Below are 23397 nucleotides of genomic sequence, written 5' to 3' on the forward strand. Positions count from 1 at the left end.
TTGCACGTCTGCGCATGCGCGAACTGCCGAACCCGGAGGTAACCCATTCTGGTACTTCCAGGTTCAGTGGGTTCATAAACCATGACGAAAGCAACACGCAGCATTTGTAACACGAGGTACGACTGTACTTCTTACTGTGCCACACTTATCCCAGCCCAGCTTTAGTTCTTATCTCTTATTAACTTCCATGGTTCTAGAGATATCTGTGAAGTGAGTGTCTATGGAGGTATGTTACTTATTTTGTGGAATTAGCAATACTACCAGATGTCAAAGAGAACAACAACTACCAGACTTTTAGAAGACATCTTAAGGCAGCCCTGTTTAGGGAAGCTTTTAATATCTGATGAATTATTGTATTTCAATATTGTGTTGGAAGCTGCCCAGAGTGGCTGGGGAGGCCCAGCCAGATGGGCGGGGTATAAATTTATTATTATTATTATTATTATTATTATTATTATTATTATTATTATTATGTTAAGATAGTACTTCCACTGGTCAAAATGGTAGCCCCTGTTGGCGTGTCCGGTTATCTGACTCCTGGGTGAATCCTCCTCTCTACAGTCAATGGCCCCTGGTTGCTCATGAACACACCAAAATTTGGTTTCAGGTAGAGTTGTCCAAAACAACTTCCGGTTTTGCCGCGGCCCGGGAAGGAGCGCAGGATCGATCTCGTCAGATGATCCTGAGCTTTGGAAGGCTATTTGCGAGGTTTTGCGAAGGCGACGCAAACCTCAAACCCCAGAGAGGAGAAACTCTGGGACTAAAGTTTCCCACTGCACTCTTGGCGATTCTCCTGGTGAAACACCGGACCGTAGAGAAGGTCCGGGAGGCACAGGATTGAGTCGCGAGTTCAGGGAACACGCTAGCCTGCAGAGCGAAGCCTCAAGCTCCTCAGGAGAAGCGGCAAAAGCTCCCGGGACTTACAAATTATTCCAGACTCCGCTGCAAGAAAATAGACGACTAATAGAAACTTGGGTCAATACGCAGGAAGGAGCTGGAAAGGACGGTAAATTTATTTAATTTCTCTAAGGTAAGGGAATTCTTTCGGAAGATGCCGGAAAATGGCGCACGGACTTGAACGCGCTGAGTGAGTTTGATTAGAAACAGCTGTGAGCAGCGGCGACTGGAGGAGACGGCTCCGGAGTGGGAAGGAGCAAGGGCGAGCGCTTTACAATTCGGAAAAAAGTGACTGAAGAAGTTTTTTTTAGCTTCCGACCCCCTGGCCTGACTAAGACTTTGGTTTTCTCTTTGATTTATAAAAGACTGAGCGGATACAGGTCTGCAACTGTAACAGTGACTGAGCGGAGCAACTGCTGCAACAGTGTGAGTCTTTCGGGTAACTTGATACAAACTAAGAAAACTAAGGGGTGGGAAGGCAAGTCCCAGGACAATAAGAACAAAGCCGAAAGGAGAGTTAAAAATTTTCTTCAAGTGGTGAACTGGCGAAAGACGGAGAGCCCCTCGAGAGAGTGAATACCAACAAAGTACAGGGTTTGCCAAGTTTCTATCAAGAAGAAAAGGTGGAAGATAAAGGTGGAAGATTCACTGTTATTATCCGTTCTAGAGCCTTGGAGAAGGAGTGTTCACTACTGTGTGGGGGAGACTGTTGGGGTGGTATGCCAACGGAGATTTAAAAATCTTAAACTGGAAACTGGAAATGTGGTGAACTGCGGTAAACTGTGTAATAGCTTTAAAGGTGAATCCTAAAGTGGGAAATATAGTAAAGGGTTTGGTAAACATCTATATAGAACAATGGCACATAAACCCCAGAAAGTGACGACGCCAGGAGATAGAAGACCTTCCAAAGCAGATATAGAAGGGGAAGGAGAGTTGGCAAAAATCCTGGCAGAAATAAGGGAAATAAGAAGAGAGGTTAAAGAGACAGTGAAGGAAAGTGAAAAAAATATAGGAGAAAAATTGGCAGAATTAGCAACTGATTTATCGGGGCAGATGAAGGAATTGCATAATAAGGTGCAGGTAGTTGAGGAACAACAAAAGCGGGTACAGAAGGAGATAAAGGAAAATAAGAAAGATAGAGAGAAAATGAAAGATCAGATTGAGGAACTTTCTAAGGTACAAGAAAGTACACTAGACAGTCTCGCATTTCTGGAAATGAACCAGAAAGCTTTGAATCTAAAATTTAGAGGGGTACCTGAAAAAGAGGGAGAGGATGTTAGAAAGAAACTCATAACAGCGCTGGCAAAAATGTTAGAAATAAAGGAAGAGGATCTTGATTATGGAGTAACAAGTGTATTCAGAATTAGACTCCCTCCCCATCAGAATAGACAAAAAAAACTCTACCCAGGAGACTGCCTAGCGACCTTTAGCTCAATAGAGGTAAGAAATACAATATTGCAAAAAGCTAGAGAGGGTAAGCTAATTATAGATGAAAAGAAAATAATAGTTTTTCGAGACATCCCGAATCGTTTTTTGAAAAAAAGGAACGGCTACAAAGAATTAACTAAAAACTTAAATGCAGAGAAAATTAAATTCCGCTGGGAATATCCTGAGGGCGTGTCTTTCTACTACAAAGAGAAAAAACACAAAATAAACTCCGAATTGGAACTAAAAAAATTTGGAAGAAGGTACAAGGAATTTCGTAGAGAGCTAGGGGTAGATGAGGATGAGGAAGATGAAGGAGAAATTATTGAGGAAGAAAAGACACTAAAAGAAAATGGAAATTAAATATTTAAACACCGAAATAAATATATTTAACTAAGCAAAAAATGGCTATAAAGTTTATATCGTGGAATACAAAAGGCATGAACGACAAGGTCAAGAGGAACAGGGTGACACATGTATTGAGCAAATTGAATGCAGACATAATTTGTTTGCAGGAAACCCATATAACAAGAAAACACAAGAGGGTATTAAAAAATTTCAGACTAGGCAACGAATTCATATCTTCAGATATACGAAAAAAAAGGGGAGTGGTTTTGTATGTTAAAAGTAAATACACGGCACAACAAAGATTTAAAGACAAAGAGGGTAGGATAATAGGTGTGGAGGTACAGTTAGAAGGTCAAAAGATTTTAGTGGTGGGGATTTATGTCCCTAATGACAAAAAAGCGGAGTTCTATGAAAAACTAAAAAAAATATTGTTGGAATATGTGGATTACAAGATTATGTTAATGGGAGACTTCAATGGAGTCCCATCAACGGAAATGGATAGGTCAGGCAAACAACAAAAATTAAATTCAGGAAAACTTCCAAAAGTATTTGACCATATAATCGACCAGAATGAATTAGTCGATATTTGGCGTTTTAAAAACCCAATGGTAAAACAATTTACGTTTTACTCGGAACCTCACCAAAGCTGGAGTAGGATAGATCAGATCTGGCTAGCTAAAGAACTATCAATTCAAACCAAAAAAGTAGAGATACTGCCGAAAATGCTATCAGACCATAACGCAGTTATGTTAGAGTTAGAAATTCAGAAACCCAAACAATTTAGATGGAGACTGAATGAGAGTATTTTAAACAATAAAGATGTTCTGGAAAGAACTAAAGAACAGCTGAACTCCTACTTTGAACTAAATATGAATAAGGGGACAGATATAAATATAGTCTGGGATGCCAGTAAGGCAGTCATGCGGGGCTTTTTTTGCAACAAAACTACATACTTAAAAGAAGCGAGAGAAAAATAAGGAGGACTTATTATACAAAATAAAGGAAGTGGAGAAACAAATGTCCCTGAAACCAACTGACTTAAAATTAAAACAAACATACAAGTTATTACAAATACAAATAAACAACTTGATAAATCAAGAGGTGGAATGGAGGATTAAAGCATTAAAACAGAAAAACTTCGAGAATGCAAACAAGGCCGGAAAATGGCTCTCCTGGAAACTAAAAAAAAGACGGGCACAGAACACGATTAATAAATTAGTAGAAAACAATGTAACAGTGGACAAACCAAAAGAGATTAAGAATAGCTTTTTAAAGTATTACAAAGAACTTTACAAAGCCCCAAAAGAATGTAGCGAAAAAATTAAAAGCTATCTAGAGAAATACAAGTTAAAACAGTTGACTCAGGCAGAAACAGACTTATTAGAGAAACCAATTACAGAGGAAGAGATTATAGCAGCGATAAAGCTGGGAAAAAATGATAAGGCGCCAGGACCAGATGGTATCTCTATAAAATATTACAAAATATTATATGAACAGCTGGTCCCGCCATTGAAGGAGGTGATGAACAATATTATGGAAAAAGGACAATTGCCCCAGTCATGGGAAGAGGCGTTTATTACGCTTATTCCGAAACAAGATTCAGATCTTACAAACGTTAAAAATTTTAGGCCAATATCATTGTTAAATGATGACTATAAGTTATACACAAATATCTTGGCCCAAAGAATGAAAAAGATCTTGACCCACTTAATCCATCAGGACCAGGCAGGTTTCCTCCCAGGGCGCCAAGTGAAAAATAATATGCGAATGATGTTAAATATTATTGATTTTTTGGATTTGAGGATAGACAAACCAGCCGCGTTAATCTTCCTGGATGCTGAAAAAGCATTTGACAACCTGTCTTGGTCCTTTATGAAAACTAATTTGGAAATTTTAGGATTTGGCACCAAATTTAGGAGGGGTATAGAGGCGATCTATAAGGCACAAAAGGCGAGCCTAATAGTAAATAACGATTTGACTGATAAATTTAATATAACTAAAGGAACAAGACAGGGTTGTCCACTCTCTCCTTTATTATTTATTTTAACTTTAGAGGTGCTTTTGAAAAGGATTAGGTCATCGGAAGAAATAAAAGGCATAAGATATGGGAGTAAAGAGTGCAAAATCAAAGCTTTCGCCGATGATATTGTTATAACTATTGAAGACCCGCACCTAAACATCGGAGAGACATTAAAGGTAATATCAGAATTTGGCACATTGGCAGGTTTCAAAATAAATAAAAATAAAACTAAAATGATGGTAAAAAATTTAGATGAACAACAAAAAAAAATAATCCAAAGAGAAACAGAAATTGAAATAGTAAAAAAGATCAAATATCTTGGCATTTGGCTATCAACAAGGAACTTAGATTTGTTTAAAGATAACTACGAAGCGCTCTGGAAGGAAATCAAAAGAAAGTTGAAACTTGGGGAAGGCTGAATTTATCCTTCCTGGGAAGGATAGCGGCTATCAAGATGTCAATCCTTCCGAAGATACTCTTTCTTTCCAAAACATTCCAATTATAACCAACCAGAAATGCTTTAAAGAATGGCAGAAAATAATTTCGAAATTCATTTGGCAAGGTAAAAAGCCGAGAATCGCATACAGACTTCTAACTGATAAAAAGACCAGAGGGGGATTCTCGTACCTGACCTTAGAATTTACTACGAAGCGGCGTGCATTGACTGGCTGGGTGATTGGTTTAGGCTAAAGAATATTGACCTACTCGATCTAGAAGGGGTGATAACAGATATGGGTGGCACGCCTACCTTTGGTATAATAAGGTTGAGGTTCACAAAAGCTTCCTGAACCATACAATCAGAAACCATTATATCAAGTGTGGAGCCGATATAAAGACTGGTTTGAAGGCAAAACACCAGGTTGGCTGTCATCACAGGAAGCCTTTACAATTAAAAAACCAAATATGGAAATAAACTGGTTAACATATCGAGACCTTCTGGTGATGGAAGGGAACATCCTAAAAAATAAAACCATATGAAGAAATTAAAAGGAAAAATAACAAGTTGGCTGGAGTATCACCAACTGAACAGTGTTTGTGTGCAAGATAAGAAAATGAAGGGTTTTAAACCAGACAGGTCATGGATAGAAAAAGAGGTTATTCAAAACAACACCAAAATACTTTCTAAGGCTTATGATTACCTGTTAGAATGGAACCTGAAAGATGAGGAGGTCAAGTGTGTAATGACAAGGTGGGCCATGGACATCGGGCACAATATTGAACTTTCAAATTGGATCAAACTCTGGAATGTAAATTGGAAATTTACAGCATGTACATCATTGAAAGAAAATTTTTATAAAATGATGTACCGCTGGCACCTCACACCGATAAAATTAAAGAAACTATATAAAACAGGCAGTAAAACCTGTTGGAAATGTGAGGTAAAGGACGGGGAGTTCTATCATTTATGGTGGACATGCGACCTAATAAAACAGTTTTGGGAAAATATCTATAATGAACTTAAAAAAATACTAAAATATACTTTTAAAAAACTACCAGAAGCATTCCTTCTAGGCATGGTAGGTCATGAGATCCAGAGTACTGACCAAAAGTTCTTCCTATACGCTACAAACTGCGGCGAGACTTTTGCTGGGCTCAGGTTTGGAAGCAAAAACGATACCAACGACGCAGCAGTGGCAGCAAAAAGTCACCGAATACATGGTAGTCGCTAAACTAACCATGAGAGTCCAGACACAGGGGGAGGAAACGTTTAAGAAAGAATGGGGAAAATATGTTGACTATCTAGACAAGGTTTGTAAATTGTGAAATTTTGACATTTAACTCAAGGCGTATAAAGAAACAGAAAAAAGAAGGCTTAACAAGTCAAATAAGTTAATGAAATGACAAAGAAGAGATCAAATGGAAGTTGGGATTTCATAAGTTGTAAAGGGTGAAAGGGAAAGAGGTGTAGAAGGGGGAGCAAGGTATGAGGCAATGTAATAAAAAACGTGTAAATAATGATGTGATATAAAGAAGGCATAACAAGAAAGAAGGGAAGTCCAAGACTCAAGATTCAGCAAGACTATTTGTGATATGACTTTTATTTTTCAAGTCTACTTTTCAATGTATAGTTTGTGCAAATAATTTTTTGTATTTATGGTCTGTAAAATTAATAAAAAATATCTGAGAAAAAAAAAAAAAATTGGTTTCAGGTAGAAAGATCTCCCCTTTGGAAAGACACTGACAAGTGCCTCCCAGCAGCAGTATCCTAACTAGTTTCTAAGAAAAATAGCAAGCACAACTCACATTCTAGGGAACAAAGAGAGGGTTGTGACAAGGAGTCTTAAATCCCCCAGAGTGAGGAAGGTATTCAAAGCCATTGCAGTCTGTTTGTGTGCATGCCGTTTTCTCTGGCAAGGATCCCAAGAGTAGTATTGCTCATTCTCCAAAACTAGCTTTCATTGCTAATACATAGCTAAGATACTTGTTCATACACATAAACTCACTTTTGTATACAGACACACTAGCAGATCTGGTAACAATAGAAGAAGCATCTGAACAACCATGACCGTCGTCACTCCAATCCATCTGCTAATACAGTACCAAGTTCACCCAGATTGAATCAGAGTTTCTTGAATCCCAAATTCCCACTTGCAAAGGACCCGGGCTCATTACAACTTGCAAGCATGAAAATGGCTTTTCTACTCATGCAATCTGTGGATTCCAAAATAGTTAGTACACTCAAAAATATAACAAGGTTTCCATTGGATACTTCCACATTAGAGTTTTTTGTTTTCTCAGTACTTAGGATTCTTACAGCTGAGAAAAATTGAATCTATGCTGTGCCCTGCTATCATGCCCTGCTGTATTCAAGTGTCATGCATTGTTTTAAATGATATTCCCAAACAAGGCAACCTTCCTTTTTCTTATTAAAGCTTCTATTCAGTATAATTAATTTCTAGTTAATTAACAAGAAAAAACCCTAATGAATCACAGAAATCTTTGGCTTATTCTTCATAATTACTTTTCCTTGACAGTTAATACTCCTAAATCTAATTGCACAATATTAATTGTTACATAAATAATTAGACATACTTTAATGCAAAGCAGATTTGTTCTTCACCTACTTCATAAACTTGCCTGTCTTAAAATATTTACGCAGTTATGCTGACCAAACACTTTATTGTTATTCAGATAATATGCTACATTAATTTCAGCACAGTGGCCTTGCAGTTGATATGTAACTTTTGTTTGTAAAAAATTGTTATTTAAAGTGCTTTATTCTGTTCATAGGGTGAGTCCAGTGTTAGTCATACTCAGAATAGATCCCTGGAAATTAAATCATTTTATTTCAGTGGTTATATACAGACTAATATTGGCTCTCTGCTATAAACTAAGAACTAATAATAATAGCATAAATAAATAATACAGCGTGAATGTGCATCACTTGTCCTAAACCAGAAACGGAATATCGACCACTTACTAGAAGGGAGACACCTCTGAAAATGTATGTAGTATGGAAGGGCACTAATAAACTAATTTGGTCCTTACTATTTCTGCAGCTACAATCAGTTGCTGTACTAGATGTACTCAGTAGAAATGTGCAGGCTAAATTTTGTCTTGGTGTCAGTGTGAACTTAACCAGGTGATATGTAATATATGAATGGCTATAATTGCTAGCCCCTTAGTTCAGTGTTTTTGATTTGAGATACATAATGTGCCATGTTTTGCCTTTTGTTCTCCTGTGCTTGGCTGTAGGGACCTGCTTGTGCAGGCACTGCCTTCTTACTGAGGATTAATAGACTGAATAAGTGCAATTTCTCCTTTTTGCATTTGCAGAGCAATTCTAATAGTTAAAATTTCTGTACATTCCCTTGCTGTTCAGTGCATATTTTTATATGTACACATGGGTTAGGAGTTAGTATCCCAGCTTGTAATGTGCCCTTTCCTGACAAGTAAATCTGCCAGTTTGTAGGTACTCTGGATTGTCACTTGATGTGTAGATACTTTGACAAGGGCTTCACTCTCCTGTGTACCTCTGCAAGCTAAAACCCTTCCCAGCCTCCTATCTCATTATATTCAGTTTCTAGTCTCTCCCTCCTTCATGCAAGCATGTATCTACATATGGGAATGTTCATTCCCCCCCTCCCACACACACAGATAGGGAGAGAGAGAGAGAGAGAATTTTAGGAGTGAAATTGACTTATCCCACTTCTGAAAGCTGACAGCTGTCCTATCGTTTAGGCATTTGGCTGATGTTCTTACTTGTAAATAGACCTGTGAATTCTGCTTGTGAGGAGATTCCAGTCCACAGTATCTCTTACACACACACATACACACACACACAACCTTTTCAAGAACAACCAAAGGGTCTGGATACTAAGCCTGATGAGAAACAGTTGAGGGAATTGGGTATGTTTAGCATGGAAAAGAGGAGACTTAGAGCAAATATGATAGCCTTCTTCAAACATCTAAAGGTCTGTCACATGGAAGATGTAGCATGGTTGTTTTCTCCTTCTCCTGGAGGCTAGGACCCAAACCAATGGATTCAAGTTACAAGGAGATTCCAACTAAACATCAGGAAGAACTTTCTGATAGTAAGAGTTGTCCAACAGTGGAACAGCCTCCCATGAGAGGTGGTGGTCTCTCCTTCCTTGGAGGTTTTTAATCAGAAGTTGGATGGTCATCTGTCATGGATGCTTTAGCTAATATTCCTGCATTGCAGGGGGTTGGACTAGATGACCCTCGATGTCCCTTCCAACTCTACAGTTCTATGATATGATTTTTATCTCAAGAGAGAACTTCCTGTATAGCTTAGACATATCCCATCGTGGGAATTTCTTCTACATGTCTCATTAAGGAAGAGAGAGATTGGGGAAGAGCTTTCATCTCCACAACATACCACTTGTTCTCTACAGAGATTGCATCCTTTTAGGAAATTATTTTAAAGTGATCTCTGTACATTTCTTCATTCATGTACATGAATAGCTTTCTTAAATGCTGTATGCGACTCTTAATTATCAGTAGGACTTACTGCACATCATTCCTACAGATTTCTATTGGGGCTACTACTGAGTAGACATGGGTGTGTTGGCCCTGTGCATATATGCCTTGCATGTTGGGTTGGTATTGTTACTTTTTTAGAAGTTTCATGTTCCATCAGTTGGCTATAAAAGCCCCCAAGCAGGCTTGCAACATATGCCTAATTCACACTTTCCATTAAACCATAGTTGAAAACAAGCAGTGGTTTAATGCAAATGAGCAGCGTGCTAGTGCATAGTTTGTTTTTACTTGCTATAATGTGACATGCAAACCAGGCTATAGATTAAAAACCAATATGTGTTTATACAACAATACACAAAAACTTGTGTGGGGATTATGGGTACCTAGGGTGTTCTAGCACTGATATTAAAAGCATATTGGCTTTATTGGGACTTAAGTAGTATTAATTAGCTTCCCCAGATTGTATCTTATTATCTACTTGGACCCCCCCCCCCCAAAAAAAAAGCCCTTATTGCCTAAATTGATTTTTTTCATATGTTTGTTTTTTTCACTGGGGCAGGCGAAAACCATCAAGTTCTGGATTTTTTTTTATATAAAAAGAATAATATTTATATATCTTTTTGTATATAGAGTGAGTTTTATGTATAAACTATGTTATATATACACAAAATACAGCAAGTACTATAATGCCAAATCCATCAACTAACATATTTATGCCTAATGAATAATAGAATCAATATGTCTATTTTCAGATGTGACCTATTGTAGAATTTTCTTTGGGGGCAAAAGCAAAACAAAACACTATTTCCTTTCCCCCTGTTGTTATTATATACTGAACCACACTGGCACAATTATTGTAAAAGGAATAAAGCTGAAGAGAATGATTGCTCCCAATTTATTCTAGCACTACCAACAATAAGACAAACAATTACTGCTATCCATTTAAAATTACGTATTTATTATAAAGCTTTATATAAATCAGTTGTAACATTGCAAGCTAATAATTTTTCTAGTTGATTTTATTGGGTCCATTTGGGGTTACTGGGTCCATTTTGTAATATTCACATCTGGATTTATAAAGCTGCGTTAGCAGAAGGCAGACTGGTCAGAATACTAGTAATGTAAATGCAAAATTTGTTGGAGTCATAAAAAGTAGGCAGGCAAATACAGTGATGGTTAAGTTCATGATTGGTGTATTGCATACTATCAAAATGGCATGAGATCAGCTTGAGGATTCTTTACAATAGACACAATTCTGTGTAGCTGGAGGTAATTTATGTTGTTGACGTTGAGCCAGTTCAGATGCTCTAATTGGCACCATTAGGCAAACTAGTTTACATGTCCAGAGAAATATGAAATAATCGTTCTTACTGCTCACATGAGCAGACTTTTGTACACTTGAGAAAGTGTAAACCTTAGACTATCCACTTGAGAAAGTGTAAACCTTAGACTATCTGAACAAACTGTTTGGTATTTTGCAGTTGAGTATAAAGGCAATTTCTGTGGCTCATTACATAAGATGAATGCTGAATTCCATTTCTGGTTGTTGGTCAGTATTGATAATGATATGCAGTGCTGTGTTTACATATTTATATATTGTTGTCGCTTGCTTGGCTTTAAACAGGTCACATCATTTTTGTTATTTTGTTTCCTAAAGCATTGCTTTGAACAACTTTCAGTGCTAGCTAATAAAAAATGAAATTTGCATGCTTTTACATTTAATAAATATATATAAAGTGTATATAAGGGTTATATCCAATGTAAAGCTGAGTAACTTATTCTGTTAGTGCAAGGATTTATGCCTGCTTGCATTAAGATGTGTGGGGGAGTGGGGGTGAGAGCTTTGACTTTTGCATGCCCAGCCCAAGGAGCAGAGGTTGACGATATTTTATCAATTAATTGAGTGAGTGATTTAATAAGATTTATATACCATTTGATTGTAATGACATTTCTCTTCCCCTTGTCCAATGGCTTGGGACCCAAGTACCAAAAGCAAACCTTCACCAATATCAGTCTTGGGCACTGAAGTGTGCCTGCACACAAAAGCTTATACCAAGAACAAACTTATTTGTTCTCTAAGGTGCTACTGGACTTTATATATTGACTGCGTCAGACCAACACGGCTACCTACCTGAATCTAGAATCTTGGGCACTGTTTGACATTTCCTGGGTGCCAGGCATGTTTAGCTACTGATGCAGGTCCAGTTGCGACTATGTGGAAATTTCTGGGCACAAGGTTGGCGATTGACATCTCCATTGAGTCAGCTGACTCGTGCACAGCAAAAGGCGTATGGACCAATTGCTGGGCATCTTAGTCCTCCATCATCACATTAAGTGAAGTAAGTGCAGGGCTGAGGACAGGTATCTTTGTCTGTGCTGCATCCTTTCACCCAACGGAACTCACAGGCTACAGTTTAAAAACCTTTGCCTTAGTCCATAGTTAATACCATCTCCATTTCCACTGTGTGCATTTCTCTTTCTTGCACACTGGGACAAGTGAATTGTTCAGGGAAGTTTTTAATGGTTGATGTTTTATTGTTTTTCATATTTTGTTCTTGTCCACTGGGACAAGTGAATTGTTCAGTGAAGTTTTTAATGGTTGATGTTTTATTGTGTTTTTCATTTTTTGTTGGGAGCCGCCCAGAGTGGCTGGGGCAATCCAGTCAGAAGGGTGGCATATAATAAAAGTATTATTATTAACTTGTTGTTGTTGTTGTTTGTTGTTGTTAGAGTAAGCTACAGCCAAGCAATGTAGTTTTGTTCATGAATTTTAGAATTGTAGAGTCCCCAAGGATTATGTAGTCCAACGCTCTGGTGAATAGACATTCTGTTGTGTTTACCATAACCTAGGTTTAAGGTGGTATTTGATGCCTAGCTAATATATCTCAGTTTCTAACTCTGATCTTGGACCCTACACTTTGCAGAGGAGACCCTCTTTCTAGTGGTGCCGCTGGCTGCTGCCCAGTTGGCATTGACCTGTGACAGGGACTTTTCAGTGGCAGTTCCCTGTTTGTGGAATGCCCTCCCTGGTGAGATGCATCTGTGTCCCTTATTACTAGCTTTCAGGAGGAATTTAAAAACATTTGTGTTTACCCAGGCATTTGACAGCTGGATTATACTGTTCTTGGCAACCTTGAAATTATCAGCTCTGAGAGTATGTGACTGCATAACAAGTTTTTAGATGGTTTAAATATGTTTATATTTTAATTTTAATAGTATCATCTGTTTTATCATTTTGGTGTTTGCTGTCTTGGACTCCTTTGGGAGAAATGGCAGGTTGCAAGTTTGATAAATAAAAAATAATAGTTATTCCTTTTTCCTCCCTTTTTCTAGTCCGCTGCTGAACAGGCGAAGGCTAGATTACAGTTGGTTCTGGAAGCTGCTGGTAAGTAAATGGATGGAAGCAATAATATTGTTTTAGTGCCTCTCAGCAATGGCACCCACTTTTGGAGTACCTTATCTCTTCAGATTTGACTGGCTCTGATCCAGTCCATCTCTAGGTGCCAGATGAAGCTTTTATTCTTCATCCAGGCCTCTGAGTTACAAAATCTTTTGACCTGCATTGTATTATTTTAACTGAGAACTGCATGTTTTGTTTTTTATATTTTGGCTCATTCATGTAATTCAAAAGTTTCCTGCCTTGAGGTCTTTTGATATAAATCGTAAAAATAAATACATAAAGTATTATGGCAGTACAGTAACTAAATGAGACTGTAATCCTGTTCACACTTACCCGAGAGTAAGCCTCAGTGAACTTAATGGAACTTTCTTCTGAATAAACATACTTCAGATTGTGTGGTCAATTAGCAGAACTATCATTTAAATATATTTAATAGAGGTGCTACAGTTCTCTATTTGTATCCATACCTATTTACAACAAAACATTAGAGAGCTGCTGATCATGGAGATAATGATCTAAAAGAAATGTGTATACCTTAGCCTAAAAGACAAAACCAAAGGTTTTTTAAACTATCTACTCCATCATATAAGAACATATTATACTTTTCTGCCTTTCTGTTTTCTTATTAGTATTTGAACCTAATGGTGGAATATGCAGTAACCATTGTAGGGGATGCTGTTTTGCAGAAATCTTTTGTTCAAAAGCAAAACTTTTTCTTTCTTTCCCAGTTTCCAATAAATGCTCAGATTCTCCAGTGTAGCATCTTCTCCGTCATAGTTTGAAATGTATGCATTGTTCTCCCATTCTTTTAATATGTCTCTGAAGCATATAATTATAAAGTAGATGTGACAGGGCAGACCTTGAAAAGCACAATTTGTTTATACTGCTCTGAGCTGTCACACCTCATTTTTTAATTTAACACCCTGAGAATGTATTAAAGATACTATGAATTTTTTGCCATTGTGATCAGAAGCCTGTAGATTTCAAGGCATATTTGAGGTTCTTGTGACACTTTTTAATCTAAAAAACTTAAAATGGGAGTTTAAACCTTAGGTTCAGATTACTCTTAAATGAATTATGGGATTGGAAAATACATTAAAGTTATTCATGAAATTTGAAATCTCTTTCCTAACTTCTATTTAAACATTGAAAAGAACAAGTGCATAAACAGTCCCTTGGATCCCTTTTGTAAAATTAGGGATTATGTTGAACAATATTGGAAATCAACATTTTGTTCTTTATGCTTTCTTGTTCTGTGAGGAGTGAAAATTTCAGACACACACACACACACACACACACACACACACACACACACACGACTATTTAGCTGTATGGTTGTAACACATATTAAGATCTTCATTTATGTTTCATAAGCTTTCTTTCATGTTTTGAAATACTAAACCTTTCTAGAGTTCAAGTAGCAAGTTGTTAGCCTAGGAAATCATACGTAATCATATACTTTAGTTTGGAAAACTGGTATTTCATAGTTCGCACAAAGTTTATTCCGTTTTAGTAACCATTGCAAGTGTTAATGTGTGCAACATCTTTAGCATATCTGAGTGTTCAACAAAAATGTCTGAATTTCTGACAGAGTATTTCAGTTTGATTTTTAAAGTACAGACAAAGGTTTTCAAGGCACATGTAAAAGAGTTTGGGGATAGTATTTTGGGGTTTATTTGTTTTAGCTTGTGTATTTGAAAGCACTTCATGTTCCTGGTCTATTTACCATGTTGATGGTGCTTTCAGGTAATTTTTATATAAAGTTTAATAACTACTCAGTCACTCTGGAACTTACGTAATGTATGCCTTCAAGAAGCCTAAACTACTAATCTGTGTTTATAAGAGCACAAATCTAGTTTATATTGCTTGGATATTGGTAAGAGATTTCATGTTAATGACAGACTGTAGATATATTTACACAGTAAGGGTAATAACTAAAGTCACATAAGTGCTTTTAATGAGTTGTTAAAGAAACTAATTTTGTGCTCCTAAGAACTGCCACTCAGAAAGGATTATTGCTATCAACTATAAATTTATATTTGAGTGACTTTATTTACTTATCCCTCTCAATAGTTAGACAGAAGAAAGCCATTTTAGCATAGTCTAACAATATCACAGCAACTTAGCAGATGTTAAGCAGGCAGTAGCTGAATGTTAATTTTGAGAGGGTAGTATGTTTAAGCCTATCTGAAGTATGTTGCATGTGCGCTTTCCAAGCTTAGTTACAATGCTGTCTCTCTTGGGAGAATTTTAAAGCTAAACCTCTTTCTTTTTGTCACTCTATATGGACTCTCTCAAGTCAGTATAAAGCAGATCATCCCTAGGCTAAAGCTCTTCAGCTTTTGTTATTGGGCTCTGTAGACCTGTAATTAGGCCTCCTGGCAAGCCTTGGAGTCCAGTTAATGGTCATATGGAGTTTCTATGAGGCAGACTGGCTTTGTATAAATCCTTCGTTGGAATATGTTTATGGGTCACTTCCTACCAGGACCATGTTTTGTCCTTGTGCCCTATAGGCTGACAAGGAGCAGGTTCCCTTGACCATGGACAGCTCATTTTGCTGCTCACAATCTACTCAGCTAATCCCCAGTGTAAACAGAGGATTTAGCATAGCTTCTGTCACTTACAGTTGCCAAACCACTTGGGTGTCTCTGATTTCTTTTCCAGAATTCATTATTGAATGACAGAGAACCATAAAAGGATTCGTGCTTGTTGGTATATTAAATGTATCCCATGTCTCTCAAACACATGAGAGGCAGCATTCAAAAAAATTGGATTTCCTATTCTGATAAGAAAATATTAATAGTTTATAAAGTAACATATTTTGAATAATTGTGGTTTTATTTAAGAATGTGGGTTTGAAAAAAAATAAAATAGATGTGAACATTTGTGAACTGTTAATTTCTACTACCATATAAAAACATAGTGAAAATCTGCCATATTGGTAAGATTTTCTTCTTCTGCTTATAAAGACAATTACAAAAGTTGATTGATGTGAGCTTTCAAAGGTCCTGAGTTGAAATGCCTGTCTGATCTGTGTGTGGAATCTGCATTTCAAATCTGTTTCTAAAAGAGCATGCAAAATACTGTATTTTAAAGACAGAGTTGTTGATAGTTTAAAGCAGACTTCAGAATAGAGATGTTAATATGACATTAGCAATATGTGGTAAAAACTGACAGAGGAATAATGAATGTTTTATATTTAATGGAGCTGTTTGACAGCTTATCTGCCTGTTTGGCTGTTTAACTCATTATCCTGTGATTATATAGCCAGTTTGTTCCAGTTAACTCTGCATCACATTTTTTTTAAAGAAAATGTTCCTATAAATGAATTGGACAGATAAAATACAAATATATTAGTGTTAGCTGCTGCAAATGTGTTAGGGCATTTCTTGTATGGTTGTCTTCAGTCTTTCATGAAATAATTCTTAAGAAGGACAAATCTGTATTTGTTCAGTCTTTCCTAATAAGTGGTCTACAATCCATGGTTCCAAAATGGTTTGTGACAGATGTGGCTTAGAAGACCACATACGTAGACTGTATGATTTTAGTCTGGTGGAACTAATAGGATCACTCATTACTTTATAGATTCTTGCTTATTTTTCCTTTAATGAAAATTGCTTAGTTAAATTGGGTGGCCTTTTTCTTCCAGTGTTCAGTGGTTATGCAAAGCCATTTTTAAGGTAGGTGGCAACAATAGGGAAATAGTACAATTTCCTGTATGTAGTACAAAATGGAAATGACTAGTTTAAGGGATGGAGCAACAAATACAAGGGGAAAACTTTCCCCCAAAATTGAATTTTATTAATAGAATAAAATAGGTGGAAAATTGCAAGTCTATAGTTCAAAGTTGTCCCAGAGGCAGGCAGTTCTGAAAAATGAGTGGCAATGTGGGGTTTTGCTTGCATTAAGATGTGATTGATTGATTTTACAATACCCCTTGATTGTTAGAAAACCTCAAAGCAGTTTACAGAAAGAATAAAACAATGGCATCTGTAAAGCACAGTTAAAACCAACTATTTAAAACATTTGAAAATAATTAAAATGAATGATAAGATGTAAACCAGATTAAAAGACATGTTAACAGTCTACTTGTGTGAATAAACCTGCCTAAACAAAAGGTGCCTAAAAGAGTACAGTGAAGATGCCTGTGTGATGTCGATAGGCAGGGAGTTCCAAAGTGTGCGTACTGCCACACTGAAAGATTGATTTCCTACAAATGCAGAAGGTGTATTGTGGCATGCCAGTTCTACAGATTGAAGCGGTTGAATCGGTATACTGGTATATGGGGGTAAGGCGATCTCACAAGTAAACTGGTCCCGAGCTGCTAGGGGCTTTATATACTAAGAGTAACACCTTAAACTTGACCCAGTAGCAAACTAGCAACCTTTGCAGGTCTCTGAGCAGAGTTGTTGTATGCTAACAGGGTCTTGCTTTTGTTAGCAATTGTACCGCAGCATTCTGTGCCAACCGCAGCTTCTGAATCAAATGCAAGGAAGCCCACGTGGAGAGCATTGCAGTAATCCAATCTTGAAGTGCATGAACTAATGCTTTTTCAGCCCAGGAACATTTGTGGCTGTTGTGCCAGTTGTAGCTGATATAAGGTGCTTCTAGGCACTGAGCCAACACTTGGCCATCTAGTAACAAAGCTGGATCCAGAAGCAACCCCATACTGCAAACCCGCTACTTCAGGGGAAGTGAAATTGACCGATTTCTTGGACACAGTAACTACTCCCCTACAGTGCCTCCATCGTGTGAGGATTCAAGCACCAGCTATTTAGAAGAAGGATCAGCTACTGGAAAATTGAGCCAAACCTGGTTCTCCCCCACTCCCTTTCCAGTCTAACCAAAGCAAATGCAAAAGAGGAATATGGAGGAATTGTATTTGGCAACAACACTTGGTAGCTAGCCATTGTGGGTACAGGAGCTTGAACTTTTGCTTACTGCAACCCATTCCACTCTCAAAGCGAATCTCTGGCAAAACTAGTTAGTGATCCCATGGATTTTGAGCTAGTGAAGTTCCATTCTTGATGGGAAGGGTGAAGAGAGGGCCTGCGTGTTGTACTCTAAACACAAGAGTGTCCATTCGCTAACCCAACTGTCATTTACTGTGCATGTATAAGGTCCCAAGTCCAACCCCATATTTAAAAATTATGTAACAAGTTATGGGCCAGACCTCTGCCTGACTGCCTTGGGAGCCACTCCCCATCATACTGGACAATACTGAGCTAAACTGGCCAGTGGTCTGACGCCTCCATATGTTGAAATATAAAGATTAAAATTGATCAAATTTGAAATTAATTTCCATTGAAAAACTTAGCAATATGCTTTGGTTGCTGTAGCACAGATGGGTTACAGGCAGCATGTGAAATATAGTAGAAGTGTATATGAGATCTAAGATTATGGTGTTTCTCTCACAGAGCTGGTTCATGGTAAGCCCATTTTTCAGTCCCATCTCTAATCAAAAGGCACACCACAAATTCGTTATGAAATTATCTAAAATCCTAATACTTTAACCTAACTTGTGTTAGGTCTAGATGACTAACAGAATTATAATGCAGTATTTGGAAGGAAAATATACCTCAAGTATTCTATTTTTTTAGAGGTGAGTAAAGTCTAAAATTTTATTTTCCAGATAGTAGCAAGTATACAAGGGTGGCCTAATTATTAAAGAATGGGGTATTGTGTGTGTTTTTAATAATTTTTCCAGCTGACCTTATTGATTTCAGAATTGGTCCCAAACTTTTCAGAATTGCTGTTCTAGCTGTAATTTTTCTAGCTCCAAATAAAAGTAACCCATGCTTAGATTATAACTATAGGATTTTTAAATGTTGTAACATATGGTATAAATTATTCTGATGCAAATATGTGCTAATTATGTGCAGCTGAATCTTGCATGCTTGTCATTGATCTCAAGTCAAATACAAATTTGTGGTTACCTTAAGTTATTTATATCTATTTGTATTTAGCAAAGTTTGCCAAGAAAATTAATTATATATATATTGACTGTTGAGCTAATGCACAGCAATGGAGATGGTGATTCAGAACAACAAGAGGCCCTTATCATTTTTTAAAGAAAGAATTGCTATTCTGTGGGGAAAGGTCTTTCATTTGCTTCATATTTTATATTTAAATACTACTTGTTTCATTTCTCTATACAAGTGCCTACTTTGTGTATATACAGCTCAGTCCTAAGCATTATTCTTCAGAAGCAAGAATATGCTACAAGTGCATAGGATTATAAAATTAGGCCAAATGCATTTCTTTCGTGGATGACAGAGGTCTCCAAACAGGCAGTTCCTGCACAGCTTGGAGACAGGATACATCTAAAGCTTAAACAGAAGAGTTTGTTCCTCCCCTCTTGCTTGTACTCAGTCTCCTTACTGAGCACCCTGTTTTTCTTTACTTTTTTTCTGCTCCCCACAGCTGCCTTGTATCATTCTCCATGTGTTTCTTGCCTAATAATAAAAATACTACTACTACAGTGGTACCTCGAGTTACAAACATCTCGGGTTACAAACACTTCGGGTTACAGACTCTGCTAACTCAGAAGTAGTACCTCGGGTTAACAACTTCACCTCAGGATGAGAACAGAAATCGCGCGCCGGTGGCAGCGGGAGGCCCTATTAGCTAAAGTGGTGCCTCAGGTTAAGAATGGTTTCAGATTAAGAACGGACCTCCGGAACGAATTAAGTATATAACTAGAGGTACAACTGTAATAATAATTTATTTATACCCCGCCCATCTGGCTGGATTTCCCCAGCAACTCTGGGTGGCTCCCAACAGAATATAAAAAACACGACAAAACATCAAACATTAAAAGCATCCCTAAACAGCGTTGCCTTCAGGTGTCTTCTAAAACTCAGATAGTTGTTTATTTCCTTGACATCTGAAGGGAGGGCGTTCCACAGGGTGAGCGCCACTACCAAGAAGGCCCTCTGCCTGGTTCCCTGTAACCTCACTTTTCACAGTGAGGGAACCTCCAGAAGGCCCTTGGAGGTGGACCTCAGTGTCTGGCTTTTTTAAAAAAGAGAGCCCCCTTTACCTTAGCTGCCCATCGCCTTCATTTCCCTGCTCCACTCCAAGAGGATAGGACTCTCTCCAACCATGTTTCTCCATGGGGAAAATTCCTCCTGCCTTGGGCAATCAAAAAGCATGGAGGGCAGCACTCAATGACAGCCATGGTCCGTGTCCAGCTGTTTGAGATTCTCTTGCCTTTATCAGTGGCTGAAAATGGCAGCCCTGGCAATTTTGAAGAAGGGACCACTACTCTCATTCTATTGTTTGTGTCCATGGCAAGTGGCAGAGAGCACTTTGGAGTACCACTGTGCTCTTCAGTTCAGCCAGTTCTGCAGGAGACCCTATCCTCATACATGGAAGTTGCTGTCATGGCTCAGGTGCCCCCCTCCATTTCAACCCTCTAAGGTTCAATACACCCACAAGGCTTCTGAGTTGCTCCATGCTCCATGCTTTCCCTCCTCCGCTGCTGCTTTCTGCCTCAGCAATGTTTATATATTCAGCAGACTACATCCAAGCCTCCTCTCACTGAAGTAATACAACTCAAGAAGTCTGTGCTGGCTGATAATGCATCTGAATTATCCAAAAGGGAAGTACCCAAATTTGTGGGAGGCAGACTTCAAGGAAGTGCTGGTCAAAACCACCAGCAACAAAAAGTTCATTCACTCACAAAGAAGAGGAAAAAATTATGCTTCCCCAGACATTCCTCTGGTCTCTACCAGTACTTTCATGATCCTCCAGACATGGGAGAAACTTCAGAGGTGGTGAGCCTTCATGGAACTGTCCCAGATTCCAAGAATGATCCCAGCAGACCCATCACTCCCAATGTACCTCCATCCACTCACCAGGGTCTCCAGCAGCTGTTTGGATTCCTTCCACTTACACCAGCAGGATGGATACTCGCCAGGTTTCTTCAAAGGTAGTTTCCTCAGAAGATACTTTCTCTGGTGTTTATTCAGTTTTCTTCATGGTAGCAAAAAAGGATGGATCTTAGCATGCAGTACTTGACCTCAAATTTCTAAACCAGTTTGTGACCCCACTGTAAGCTTAGGATGGAGATTCTATCCTCCATCAGAGAGGCTCTCCACCAAAAAGACATTCTAGCCTGAAGAGACCTAAAGGAGCCCTATTTGCATAGCCTCTTATTCACAAGACATTGACTGCTGCTATGCTTCTCCTACAATGACTTCCATTACTGGTACTGTGTATTTACAAAGGTAATGGGCACAGTAGTGCAGAGTCTTCAGCCTCAGGGTGTACGTGCATACCCTTACCTGGACAACCTCTTGTTCTGCTCCACAAGTCTCTCTCACTTCCACGTGATGCTAGCCCATCTAAGCGACCTTTTTTCTTTTCAACTCCTCACTGAACCTGAATGTTCAAGGAAGGGGCCTGCAAGATCCCTGAGACAGCCAGATGTGCAAAGACACTCACAGAGGCATTCACATAGGTACATGATACAGAGTAGAGAGAACTCAGTTCACTTGTATACAACTTCCTCACTTAGAAGCACAGCAGGAAACTTAGAAAAAACACACACTATCCTCACACAAGATGAAGCTGGTCCCTAGTGCAATGGGAGAACAGGTTAGTGGTAGAGCAACTTCTTGGCATGCGGATAGTCCCAGGCCTCAATCCCCCACATCTCTACGCGGGGCTGCGAGTGTACCCTGCCTGAAACCTGGAGAACCACTGTCAGTCAATGTAGACAGTACTAAGTTAGATGAGCACAGTGGTCTGACTCCATGCAACACAACTTTCTATGTTCTGTGCTTCTGGGGCTGCTGTTGTTATACCTCCCTGCTGTCACTTAGTATGTGGCTGTTTCTCTTGTCCCGGGTGGAATGAACCAAGCTGACCCAGGGAAATGCTGGACGAGAAGCCCATCCTACCACTGTTGTTACAAGCCCATTGCCCCAATTAGAGGCGTGCCAGATTTTGAGAGATTCCCAGCAAGCCAGTTCTGTTGCTCACTATCACCTCAAATTTGGCTGGACTGGCTGCTGTTGCCACTCACTCATTTCAAATTTGCTCATGGCCCCAATATAAAGTCCTCCTCCTGCCGCAAATTCTCATGAATTTAGAAATTCATGCAAGGGAGGATTGGGTAGTATATCAGGCATGGAAGCTGTGACAGATGAGGATTTCTTCTTGCTCTTAAGCCAGGTATGGTTGATGGTCTACTATAATCTGGTCTGCAGTTGATAGTAATTGAAATTCTGCTCATCTGTGCTAGATTAACTGTGCTTGCCCTGTCTTCTTTGCAATGCTTCGACACATTTTGGTTTTGCCTCAGTCAATTTACAGTAGAAAGTCGGTCTTGTTGAGAACAGAACAATCTTATGCAGTTGTACACCTATTTACATGTAAAGGATAGCTTTGTTTTTATGTCTCTGTACTTTCATTATAAATCATCTGAACTAATTTCTCTGTTGAACAAGAATGCTTTTAACGCAGGTAATAAAATCATTGTGTTATTGAAACAGTATTTATCACTACCTCATTAAATACAGCGAAATAAGAGTGCCATTTTTTACCAAATAGTTTCATTTGCTCATATTTTCTTTGTTGACCCAAATGAATGAAATTAGAATAAACAATCTTGGAGTCATTTGTAATCAAGAGCTGATTAATGGAGTTTGGTTTCCTAGCCATTATTCATTCATGAACACCTGATATCTTTCCCATAAACAAATTGTGTTTGTCCAAATTAAGAAATTAAATGAAGCATTTGATGAGTTTATGATTGACCCTTCTAAGTTGGAGCCCATTAGTCAATGTCGTTATCATACAAAACTGTTTGACTAATGTGCTGTCTAAGAAGCATGTGGATTTATTATGATTTCTGATTAATGCATGCTGCAAGCCAAATTACTAGATTGTAATAATTTTTGATTCTCATTTTAGCAGTCACTGAAGATTTTCATCTCTGATGAAATGCATTTATGTCCCTTCAGATTTAGAGTTGATTATGATGTGTTGGCTGAATAAATCTTTAGATATTACATTGTACATTTGCAAAGGCATATTTTCTCAAAACTCTCATATTACTCACTGCGGCTTTTGCATAAAAAGCCACTATCTCAAGCCTGTAAATATTTTAATGCCTTTTCTCTCTTTCCAAGTATGTTATAGGTTCTTACCTTAATATGTATGTTTAGTTTAATATGTAGTTTTGGTCTGTTATAATTAGTCATTGAAAAATTATGTTTAAAAAGTGCTAGGGTTGCAAAGTAAGACACTTGATGATTACAACTTCCCAGTCTTGAGGCTTTTCCAGAGGTCAGGCTAATGGTGACAGTTACTCAAGGTGCTTCATTTCATTCCTCAGAAAATGTATTTGCTGTTTGCT

The 23397-nt window shown here is 38.2% G+C and overlaps 1 protein-coding gene across 2 annotated transcripts in view; it reads left to right on the top strand.

Moving 5' to 3' along the window:
• RSRC1 (arginine and serine rich coiled-coil 1) overlaps nt 1-23397 on the top strand; it is a 167031-nt gene that overhangs the window by 78111 nt on the left and 65523 nt on the right. For both annotated transcript variants that reach the window (XM_033150528.1, XM_033150527.1), the window contains exon 6: nt 12965-13016. In XM_033150528.1, coding sequence (XP_033006419.1) covers nt 12965-13016 — 52 coding nt within the window. The remainder of the gene's footprint in view (nt 1-12964; nt 13017-23397) is intronic.

The sequence above is a fragment of the Lacerta agilis genome, chromosome 5, assembly GCF_009819535.1.
Source record: "Lacerta agilis isolate rLacAgi1 chromosome 5, rLacAgi1.pri, whole genome shotgun sequence".
Lineage (NCBI taxonomy): Eukaryota > Metazoa > Chordata > Lepidosauria > Squamata > Lacertidae > Lacerta > Lacerta agilis.